The 12,649-nt window shown below is 29.4% G+C and overlaps 2 protein-coding genes across 12 annotated transcripts in view; one reads left to right on the top strand and one right to left on the bottom strand.

Moving 5' to 3' along the window:
* Positions 1 to 12,649, bottom strand: part of LOC123273081 (phosphatidylinositol 4-phosphate 5-kinase type-1 alpha) — a 242,380-nt gene that overhangs the window by 211,712 nt on the left and 18,019 nt on the right. The gene's annotated exons all lie outside the window — the stretch shown is intronic.
* Positions 4,209 to 6,673, top strand: LOC123273084. 2 transcript variants are annotated; one of them, XM_044740276.1, is made up of 5 exons: positions 4,209 to 4,359; positions 4,478 to 4,787; positions 4,868 to 5,201; positions 5,293 to 5,480; positions 5,555 to 6,672. In XM_044740276.1, exons 1-4 carry the CDS (start codon positions 4,308 to 4,310, stop codon positions 5,317 to 5,319), a joined length of 723 nt encoding a protein of 240 aa, XP_044596211.1. In that variant the 5' UTR covers positions 4,209 to 4,307; the 3' UTR covers positions 5,320 to 5,480; positions 5,555 to 6,672. The 2 variants fall into 2 exon arrangements, with proteins under 2 accessions (XP_044596211.1, XP_044596210.1); XM_044740275.1 differs by having other exon boundaries at positions 4,868 to 5,480; positions 5,555 to 6,673.

The raw sequence follows: 12,649 nt of genomic DNA, 5'->3' as shown, positions 1-12,649 counted from the left end.
TTAAATTGAAATTTTGTAGGGTTTTGTGGGTATATTGAACAGTAAAAGGCACATTTAACATTAGTGGTTTCCACAATATTTTTGATTGGGTGCTTGATTTTCCAAAAAACCACAAAAAGCCCTTTTTTGGTTGCTTTTTCAAATTCATGTAATAATTGAAAAAAAATTTTTTTTTCAAAAATCAATAGCCAATCTTTGTAGAGAATTTATTCAAGTTTTTGAAACCAACCTTGAAATTTCTGTGCGATCATTGGTTGCTGAGATATTGGTAATCAAAGACAAAATGATCTTTTTCCATTCAAACACTGATATCTTAGCGAGAAATGCTCGTATCGAAATTTTTAAAAAACCAAATTAAATCTGAATAAACAAGTTATCCGGTCCATATGAAGGTTAAGTCAAAAAAATTTTTTCCAAGTTCGTAGATTAAAAAAAAAAAAACCAAAAAAATTTCGAAAATTTTTTTTTCCGTGGTATTCTTACGATTACTCGAAAAAAATTTTCAAAAAAAAAATGTGTGTGTGTGTGCAAGTCACACACGGTAGAAGTGAAACTTTCGAAAAGTCCCCGATTAAATATACTCATTGAAAAGTATTGAAAAAATAAACAGTCCCTTCAAGTAAACTGTATATTTAAAATAAATAAAAAAAGAATTAGGATTATTAAAAACAATTTAAATCTCATCATTTTCAATACTTTTCAATTAGTATTTTCAATCAAGGGTAGGCTACGAGAGATTGAGATAGATATAGAGTGTCAGGAGTATTAGGATAAATGTAAGGTTTATTATTTTTCACCGAGCCTAAAAATTATTTAATATTTCAATGGGCTTGTTCAAGTTTACTAAGTTCTTCGCTGGACTGAGCTTAGATTAGTATAACTTGCATTGTTTTTTTTATAGATATTCTTTAGAGAGAATGTAGTCACTTTTAGTTTTTGGTACATGATCTGCTAAGATCTCCCAAGAGCTTAGTAAACTTGAACGAGCCCAATGTAAACAATTATATTACATATATTACATTAAGTCTCTATATTTTCACATTGAGCAAATGACACGAGGTTTATAATAACTGAAATAGGAAACAAATGCTCTAGTTTCAATTTGATTTATATATCTTTGGGGTCGTAATTTACAAGTAGGGTCAACCCCATTTTGAGCCATAACTAAGTGAAAAATTAAAACCTTTCAATTTTTTTTTATTCTGCTTATTTTTACGGCGCATTTAAGATAAAAATATCGTGAAAGAAAAAAAAATGATTTCGATAGCTTTTTTGCCTTCGAAAGAAAAAAATTTTGGCTTTCATTTTTTTGGATAAAATTTCTATTTGATATTTTTTTGATGTTTTAGATATATTTTTTTTTAAAAGTTCATAAAAAAATGAACAATTTAGAAAAAAAATTGTTCAATTTGATAATAAAAAAAAAATTAACACGGCTTAGCTTGGATTGATCCCACTTGTAAATAATAACCATCATTGGAAAACAGCGTCAATTACTGTTTTTGATCTTGTAGTTTTTGGCATAATTGTAAAATTAAGAAAATTAGAATATTCACACAAATAAAAATGCATCAACAATCAACACGCTTGCTTATCATTAAAGCTTACTCATACGCAGGCGCAAACACATGTATTAAACACATACTAACATAACACGTAGAACGCTCGGACCTGGAGCAAAATATAAATATCGATATACTGACTATCCCACTACACAGGAGCATACATATGGACAATGTTTAGTAGACGATAGTGGGGATGCTACGAAGAGTCGCACAAAGAGGAGACCGAGAACGTCTTATGTGTTCTATCTCATTCTCTCGCCGGCTGAATCATATACATTTATGTGTTTGTGTCTCTATGGACTTATTTTTTCGTTTCATCGAGTTTGAAATCACAATGATTCTAAAGAAGTTTCACTTCAAAAATTTTCAAACTTAGATCCGAAAACTAGACACTTAAAGCTACAATTTGCTTTTTTTTTTTTGCTGTAAGGTAAAAGCCCCGATATATGATCATGTACCAGTATATGATCACTCCATGTATTTGTATACCTATATTTGTGAATATAGATACACAAATACATGGAGTGATCATATACTGGTACTTGATCATCTATTGGGGCTTTTACCTTACGACCATTTTTGTATAAGTTACAGCCTGTTGAAAATCCCCCAAAAATTTGAATTTTTTTCTTGCTCCCTTAATTTTTGTGAGAAGTGTATGAAATAAATTAAAACGAGCATTATGATGGAAGCGTTGTTATTTTGTTCAAAATAATTTCGGTCTCTTACAGTATTTTTTCATTTTAAGTAATTTTTGTCATGTGTATGTGGAGCTTATTAAATTGAACTTATCTTTTATATTTTTTCGAACCATATTTCTTAAAAATTTCAATTTCCAGACTCTTTGTTACCTCTTTCACAACATTCCATTTCTACAACTACATCAAGCCTATCAAAGTGTTTGGTTTTTTCAGACTTTTGTGACGAATTACCCTCTGAACCACAGCCAAAACAATTGAAACTCTCGACGCCAGAGGTACTTTCGGCTATAGATCGCGCTAATGTGAGTAGTAGGCAAGCTATACATCTTATTTGCGCTATAGCATTTTCTCTAAGACATGATTTTAATGATGTTGCCATCATACCATTTAGCGAAATGGGATGGAAGTCCCGGGAGAAAAAAAATTGCTGAAAATTTGAAAGCGGAGTTACGAATTGCTGCATGTGTTGTGGTTCATTAAGATGGAAAATTATTACCTGATATAACTGGTCAAACTAAAGTAGATAGGCTGCCGATAATTTTATCAGGAGTCAATGCCCAGCAGTTTCTTGGTCTGTTTTTTCTATGTTTTTGGCGGTGTGCCACGTATTTGTCCCAAGACAACTCATCCCCGATAATTCATCCCCAACAATTCATCCCCGCGACAATTCATCTCCGATAATTATAATTCATCCCTGTGACAATTTAGTTTTCAAACATTTTTCCGTTCACAACATACATATTTCAGAAAATTTTAAAATAATGATAAAAATAAATAAAATAAAAGTAGAGCTTTTGTGATTTGTAATATTTTTAATTTCAATTTGTGTTCAATTATTCGTTGGTATAAAAATATATTTGTTCAATGATAGTATTTTGTTAATGATTTTATACCGAGGTTGACATTAATTATTAGAAATTCAGGTGACCGTCTCTTTTTTCTCATGCAAAAATTTCTCGCGACAAAAATTCTCAGCAATAATTTCTTGTACAATATTTCCTTAGAGACTTTATTTCTCATTGTCAAAATTTATTCGGTATTATTTTCTTATACCAAAATTTATTTAAATATTTATAGCTTATGTGTTATCCTATTTTCAGATAAACACAAATAAAAACCATGATAAATGGGCACAACACGCGAACAAGCTTATGTGTTGGTTTAATATCGAATAAACACACACAAAAACCATGATAAATGGGCACAACACGGTAACAAGCTTATGTGTTGGTCTAATATCGAATGAACACACAAAAACCATGATAAAAGGGCACAACACGGTAATAAGCGTATGTGTTGGTCTAATGTCGAATTAACACACACGAAAACCATGATAACAGGGCAAAACACGGTAACAAGATTATGTGTTGGTCTAATATCAGATAAACACCCACAAAAACCATGACAAAAAGACAGAACACGGTAACAAGCTTATTTGTTGGTCTAATATCAAATAAACACACACAAAAACCATGATAAAAGGACACAACACGGTAACAAGCTCATGTATACCAACGAATAATCAAACACGAATTGAAATTAAAAAATATTACAGATCACAAAAGTTTTACTTTTTTATTTCATTTATTTTAATCATTCATTGAAAATTTTCTAAAATATATATGGGTCATTCATATGACATATATATGTGCAGCCCAAAATTCTTCAAATTTGAATTTTTTTCTCTGAAAGCTGAGTTTTTTACACAAAATATAGCGTTTTGCCGATGTGCATATTTTTTGTTTCGTCACAATTAAATTAAATGTTAGATTCACTATGCAGTAATATAATTCAGAATAGTAATATAATTTTCTCTTTAATACTAAAATTATAGTACTCAGAAATTTTGAACCACCTGCTTAAAAGATGAGTCTATACTTCGTCACTTATCATGCAGATGGCGCTCACAACTCCCTCTATTTACTTTTATTTTGTGATTCTTTCTTGAGCGATTTCTTTTCGGATCGTTTGTTCTTAACAAAAATATAATTGCTCAAGTTTTTAAGTAATAATTATTGCGTTACTTTGATATTTCATCGCCATGAGTAAACGTATACGGTCAGTAAATTGTTGTAATCCATTCAATGAGTCACGTAAGTAACTAATACAGTGCACTTGACCTCTTATGTATAACCTCTACGTAGAACCAATTAAATTAATGGCCTTGTGTTTAATATTGACTTTTGACATCTAATTAAACGAAACTTTTAGATAAAAAAGGAGTTAAAGATTTAAGAAAATTTCCCGACGAAGATCGTTGGAAATTTCCTGACTTAGATGACACTTCAATGTTATGTGTGCGTTGTCGATTCCGTGTCAAAGAATATATTCCGCCGGCATCAGAGGAAGAGGAAATTATTTCAAGTCAAATTAGTGTTGAAAGTCTGAATATATCAGCTGAAATTTGTACTCAAGGAAGCAGTTTATCTCGAACTGTCAGTAATTTTAGCGACAATCTACGTGATTACAATGATCATTCTTTAGAGCGATTTTTGAAAATTCCTCTTATTGAAAAAGACAGGTAAAAATTTTCTATTGATTAAGTTTTTCATTTACTGAGTGAAAACTTACTTAATTATTTTTCTATGCGTTTAATTTAAGGTTATATTCTGAAAAAAATTATGGAGTAAAAAAACTTGATAAGAGCTATGCTGCCCTAGAGAATAAGTTCCAATCACAATTTGGAATAGTACCTGAATCTACCTACAGAAAGATTAATCAAGATCATTGTTCCATGATAGCTAAAGTGAAGAAATTATATAACGCTAAAAGTGTTATTTTTCAATTTCGTGTTTTATGTTATTGTTCATTTTTTCATATTAATACGATCGATCGTTTGCTTTACAGATCAATAAAAAAGAAGCTGCTTTCAATTTTACCCGACAGTTGGGAAGTCAGTCGCATAGCATCTGAATTTAACTGTTCTCGAAAAATGGTACTGAATCTTAAAAATGATATCAGTGAATCTGAGAATGTTGATTTAGACTCTGGTGAAATGACTACTAATACTTTGAATCTCACAAAAGTTCCAGGCAATCAGCTGCTTAAGTTAGATGTAAAAAAACTTGTCATTGATTTTATGAAAGCGAAGAAAACTCAAAACAATTAGCGGGCATGAAAGATTTTAAATCTGTGAAGTATTGTGATGGAAATCGAACTACACATGTCGTATGTGTTTGTACTATTCATCAAAATGTAAAATTGATGTTAGAAGGTACTTGTGTATTTGACATTCTCTATAATTGTACTAAAACTAGTTATTAATCTTATTACATTTATTCCATTTAGGATGTAATTTTCTAAAATTTGCGAAAAACACCGATTGGGTTGTAGAATCTCAGCCAATTTACAAAAATTTATTAAATAAATTAGTTTGTAACAATCCAAAAGAATCGTGCTTTTCCAGAATGTGCAATAGTTGTCCAAATAATGAAGAAATCGCTGATTATTTTCGTTTGTCGTTTAATGAATCTGATGTTAATGAAATCCAATATAAAATGTGGACATCAACAGACCGTTGTACTATTGTGAATGTTACTTCAGATTCCGAAGACTTCATCGAGACTTTAGTGACGCAACTTGATAAGCTTTTGAAACATGATTTTATTGCGAAAACACAAAGTCGATTTTTTCTGATACAAAACTAAATTTAAAGAGCGGGGAATTCGCCGTAGTATTTGACTTTGCGGAAAATTATGCATTCGTTGTGCAGGAAGCAGCTCAAGGCTTTCATTGGAATAATGATCAAGCTACTATATTTCCAATGGTGATTTATTATAACGAAAATGATACTATTAAGCATTTGAGCTTTGTTGATATTTCAGATTGTCTTAAGCACGACACAGTTTTAATTTATTTATTTCAAGAGCAATTGATTGCCTTTCTTAAAAAGAAGTTTGCTGTCATCAATACGATTTTTTACTTCTCTGATGGAGCTCCACAACAATTCAAAAACAAGAAAGCATTTACAAACTTATGTTATCATTATGCTGACTTCGAAATCAACGCTGAGTGGCATTTTTTTGCAACTGCCCATGGCAAAGGACCATGCGATGGTCTTGTGGGTTCATTAAAACGATATGCTGCTAGAGCTTCATTACAAATGAAAAATAAAGAGCATATACTGAAACCACAAGATTTGTTTTCCTGGGGAACGAAAAATTTTACAAGCGTTGACTTTACTTTTATAGCTAATGACGATTATTTAATAAAAAAAAATGTGTTAGACGTACGATATTCTCAATCGAAAACAGTGAAAGGTACACAGTCATTACACACTTTTGTGCCTTTAAAAGATGAAATTGGATATGCTTTCATTAAAACTGTGTCCACATCTCAAAAAAGTTCAAAAATAAAAGTATTTTAATTATAATGAATTTGCGTTTAATTTAATTGTGACGAAACAAAAAATATGCACATCGGCAAAACGCTATATTTTGTGTAAAAAACTCTCAGCTTTCAGAAAAAAAATTCAAATTTGAAGAATTTTGGGCTGCACACCGAAAAAAATCAATTTTTCCACTTTAATTCGATTTTTAAGGGTCTTCTGATGAGTTTATGAAAAAATAAATATTTTCATTCAAAAGCTGAGAATTTTTCCTACAAAATACAATGTTTGTCGATTTTGTTTAAAAATGTTTTTCATATCAGAAAAATTGACGAAAAAGTTGAAAAAAAATTTTTTCCAAAATTTCAAAAAATCATAACTTCAAGACCGCTGCGTATTAAGAGCTAAAACTCTCAGGGAATTTTTGTCTCATGATAGAGAAAACCTCCATGAATTTTAAACATAATCCGCGAGGGTCGCCCCGTAAAAATGTTCTTATTTGGTGGAATGACCCATATTAGGGTGATTCAAAAAAACTTTTTAATTTTTTTTTTTAACTCTTACCCTCTCAAATGTTTCTATTTGATATAAAAAAAATCCTCATTAAACACGAGCCCTATAGCTCAACTCTAAGGGGTCGCTTTTATTATTTTAGTTTCACATCTAATTAACATGGGAAAAATTCTTTTTTGTTTTAAATTGAATTTACATATAATTTACGCAATTTTTTACAAAAAACGTTTTAATATTCTTAAAGTAGAGTCTTTGAGCTTTACAAAACTCTAGGACAAAGTATGATTATCTCTACAAAAAGACTAGTTACAGCCATTTAAAAATAACCAAATTTCGAAATTTAAAGAAATAGTTGGCAATTGGGTCATTCCATGTCAGATTGACAAATAGTTGGAATCGATCTTTTTCGATTTCTACAAATTTTTATCAGAAGTTTTCGTTTATCATAAAACGAAGTTCTGCCAAAGGAAAAACAATAAAAAAATTTTTTTCAAAAGATATGCAAATTCAAAATTTAGCAATTTTTTCAGTTTTTCAATTTTGTTTTTGTAATATCTCGAACGCTATTGTAGATATAGAAATTACCTTTTTTGGTTAAAAGGGGACACTTGGGGTTATTGAAAAAAAAATATTTTTGAAAAAAATTTTTAAAAATGCCAAATTTGTCAAATTTTGAATTTTTGAAAATTGTTAAAAATTCAAAATTTGACAAATATTGCATTTTTGAAAATTTTTTTTCAATAACCTTAAGTGTCCTTTTTTAAACAAGAAAAAGGTCATTTCTATATCTACAATAGCGTTCGAGATATTACAAAAACAAAATTGAAAAACTGAAAAAATTGCGAAATTTTGAATTTGCATATCTTTTGAAAAAAATTTTTTTATTGTTTTTCCTTTGGCAGAACTTCGTTTTATAATAAACGAAAACTTCTGATAAAAATTTGTAGAAATCGAAAAAGATCGATTCCAACTATTTGTCAATCTGACATGGAATGACCCAATTGCCAACTATTTCTTTAAATTTCAAAATTTAGTTATTTTTAAATGGCTGTAACTAGTCTTTTTGTAGAGATAATCATACTTTGTCCTAGAGTTTTGTAAAGCTCAAAGACTCTACTTTAAGAATATTAAAACGTTTTTTGTAAAAAATTGCGTAAATTATATGTAAATTCAATTTAAAACAAAACAGAATTTTTCCCATGTTAATTAAATGGAAAACTAAAATAAAAAAAGCGACCCCTTAGAGTTGAGCTATAGGGCTCGTGTTTGGTGAGAATTTTTTTTATATCATATAGAAACATTTGAGAGGGTAAGAGTTAAAAAAAAAAATTAAAAAGTTTTTTTGAATCACCCTAATATATATATTTTGAACGAAAAAATGATGAATTGTCGGGGACGAATCGTCTTGAGACCAATACGCAGTCGACCCTTTTAAAACAACATTTCAAAATTCAATATTTCAGGAAAAAGCATGACGGAGATGATTATAAAGAGTTTTTGGAATTAATTTTAATATTTTTGGATGATACTCTAAAAAATGGAATTACTTTTAAAGCTCCAGGACCAAACTACCATGCAAGATAGGTGTCAAAAGCTCTTTATGCACTATAAATGTTTGTGTTTAAGGAACAGTTCCAATTAAATGCAATGGAGAAAAAGACCATTCAGCAGTCGAAATGGAAGTAGATTACTCAAGTTGAATTTTTTAAATTTCTGTTCATACTTATTTCAATGTTAACAAAAAAATCGTCACACTTTCCGACCCCATCTTGAAAAAAATCGTTACATTTTCTTTCACTTTGTACCGTCACGACGCCATAAGTGATTACTTAAATTGAGGAGTGACTTATAAAGAAATATTTTAATTATAACAAATTATAAAATAAATGGACTAATGGAAATTCATTTGAGTAAATAGTGAAAGTGAGAGATTATTTTTTTATTGTCTTGAAAAATCATCACGTGATTATGATTTTGATATTATTTTTATGTTAACCTCACTTTTGATTGTAAGTAGTGGTAAATGTATATGAAATTATTGAAATTAACCATCATCTATATATATATAGTATGGGAGTATATATATATATATATATGTATATATATATATATATATATATATATATATATATATATATATATATATTAGGGTGTTTCAAAAAAAAAAAAAATTTTTTTTTTAATGGTGTTGAAAAGTTGAAAGTACATTTAAAAACAAAAATTTTGGCGCCTATTAGAGCCCTTAATATTAATATTAAGGTTTGCCTCAATTCATTTGTAATTTTTCTATTTAAATAACACGAGAAAACTTTTTTTTTATTTATGAATTTTAATTACTTCGGAATGGCTTGTTTACGCAATATCCCAGAGAGAGGTCTTATAGGAAATTTCACGCTCTACAAAAACGTCTGAAGGTCAAAGTTCCTCAGATCAACCGTTTCAAAGATATTTGCAATCAAAAATAACACCAATCAAAAATTTCAAATATTTTCCAATAAAATTGCAAAAAAAAATCATACTTTATATTGATATTGTTTTTTTTTTGTAAAATCAATTGAATTCTGTTAATTTGATATTTTAATTTTTTTTTTTGCTTATTTACTCCATACGTAACTCACAAAAAGTACAAATACATAAATATAAAGGTTAAAATTATTAAACAAATGATTTTTGGGTCTCTTTTATAACAAATTTATTTTATTTTCTACCGAATACTAATAAATTCTATTAAACAATCAATTCTTTATAACAAAAAACAATATTTAACAACAATTTATAAAATTTTTTCTAACTTGAAAATATTACAGTTTTATAAAATTATTTTTATTGCAATTAGGATATTGTTTTCTGTGTTCTGTTACTACTTGCAATAAATACCGAAGCTGTTCTTCATTTTTCGTTAAGCATCGATTATACTGCTCTATCAATGTCACGCCGCGTTCTGCTACATCATTTACAACTTGAAGTTTCTCAAAATACTCCAAGTTTCTTTTGTAATTTAGATTCTGAGGCCACAAAGTTACATCCTCATCAATGAAATCATACGACAAATCAAACGATTTAAACAGATTTATCGATCTCATAGATACAAATTGACTAAGATCTTTATTTAATAATGACTCTAAATTTTTCTTATCGATTATAAAACGACTCGTTGTAGTTTCATTGGTTTTTTATAGCATGAACTATTCTTCTTTTTGTTTCAACTGAAACAGTTTCGTCAAAGAGAGATAAAACAGACAACTCGTTATTTAAATACCACAAGTGATCGGCTAATTTTTCTGAGCATGCCCGTGAAATAGTATTATTAAATTTTTTATATGAAATTAATTCTTTAATTAAAGTTAAATCATTATTAGGTGCTGCGATAGCGCACGGCGTAATATACCAAGCTTTTAAATAGAATATTATGATAAATAAACTAAGTTCTCGTAATCCAGCTATTTCTGATTTAGTAAGATGAAACTTATTTCTGAATAAAAAAATTTTTAAACTATATATTGCTTTAGCCATCCACGTTGCATGATGGACGGCTCCAGGACGCTTAAATGTAATATTTGTGGTAGTAGCACTCAAAAATATCGATGATAATTGCAGGAGTTCACGGTAATCGTCACGACAATGATCCATCTAAAAAAAAAGTTCAAAGTCAAAATAAAATTAATGACATTGCAACCTCAAAGTAAAGAACATTAATTATTATCAACTGATGTGAAGTATAAAGTACAAAATATTTTACAAATGCAATTTTAATCGTTAATGATGATTAAGAGTGTAATAATCATGTGAAATTGATTTCCAATATTTTTATTTACAACGGGGTTAATTATTAAGTGTAAAATGGATGATTATACGGAACTTCATAAATTCTCATGTTTCACTTTAACATCAGTTGATAATTCTTTAGCGCTGGATTAAAAAATTTTACTTCTATTTGATTATTAACGAATTTCAAAATTTCATCTTTGATTGGTGTTATAACTTCCAAAATACTACAGCGTATTTGACGCTGTAGTATCAGAACACAATGCTTTGATGTTATCAGTATTAATATTCCATTGTTTTACTGTTGTAATAGTAGCTGAAGCTTGATTTTGTCCAGTTCCAGATTCTAGTTTGGGGACTCCTAACAGTTGAAATTTACCTGATGATGATAAAATAATAGGAATCCGGTCAACTTGTTCTATACCTGTAATATCTGACAACAGTTTTCCATCAAAACGTAGCACATAATTATCAGTTTCCAAATTAGTTTTCAGATTTAACGTCGCTTCTTTGCGAAATTTTTCCCGTGCTCGGTGAATAGTCAAATGACTGAAGTTTACGCTTGCACAATCAATATTTAGGCTAGATAATAAAACAGCAAAAATGTAAGTCGCCGGCCTACTACTCACATTAGCTCTATCCAAAGCCGCAGCAAGTTCTGGTGTCATTAGATCAATTTTAGGAACTTGTTGTTTTGGAATTTCATCTTCATAATCAGAGATTATACCAGAAGTATTACTTTCCAAAGATTTCTGGGATAACTTAGATGTTTGACTTGATATTTCATGATTAACAACATTATCAGTCTCAACTGTACAAGAATAGTCAACATTGTCATTACCGAACTCTCCGACATCAAATGTACCACTATCATTATTGTTATTATAATTGACATCAATGTTCTCTTCATTATTGTTATCACTATTACTGTAGTTATTATTTTCATCGCTTACATCAACATCCATATCTTCAACATCTTCTAGAATTGGTTGAGAATTATATGAAATAAAACCACGTCGACTGGAAGATTTTTGTCCCAAATAAAATAATCTTTTTTCTTTATCCAGTAAATTTAGCACATCAGCATGAGCTATATCAAATAGTTTATTTAATTCGTCCCGAAAAAGGGATTCATTATTTTTTTGAGATTTTGACTTTTTCCTCTTACAGTTTTTTTGTAAATTCCTCCATCGATTGTGATTTGAGGTTAGTTTTAAAAAAACAGATCTTTCCTCTCTTGTCGGGATTTGTGCCACACACCAAATTTCGAAAACTTTGTCGACAGTGGTTGATATGCTTTCTTTCACTGAAAAATTTTTCGTTTTGAGATAGCATAAAATAAAAGTGACATAACCTCTTTCAATGAAGGTAATTTTTTTCCACCAAATTCACTTAATACATCACCAATCAAGTACACTGTTTTCACCATTGTGATCATAAAATTTATAACTTATATATTTTAATTATAAGCAAATTATGGTGTGACAAAGAGGTGAAAAACACGGACAAAAGAAATATGGGCGAGAGCTAGATGTGGTAATTTGACACGTGCGGGAAAAAAGGTATAAGTGACTGGAAGTGCAGGGAGTGTAAAAGCCAGGAAGAAACGCTAGCGCGTATGTGTTAATGTGTGATAAAATTAGTAAAAAAATTAAGTGAAGAGAGTAAAAAACATTAGAGTCTTGGAGTAATTATAAAGAATGTGAGAAAAAATACTAGAGATAAAAATAATAGAATGCTTAAATAGTAAAATATGTAAAAATGTATGTAAATTGTTG

This window comes from Cotesia glomerata, linkage group LG10 (genome assembly GCF_020080835.1).
Source record: "Cotesia glomerata isolate CgM1 linkage group LG10, MPM_Cglom_v2.3, whole genome shotgun sequence".
Taxonomy (NCBI): domain Eukaryota; kingdom Metazoa; phylum Arthropoda; class Insecta; order Hymenoptera; family Braconidae; genus Cotesia; species Cotesia glomerata.
Note: the sequence above shows the minus strand (reverse complement) of the source record. Positions and strands in the feature narration are given on the sequence as shown.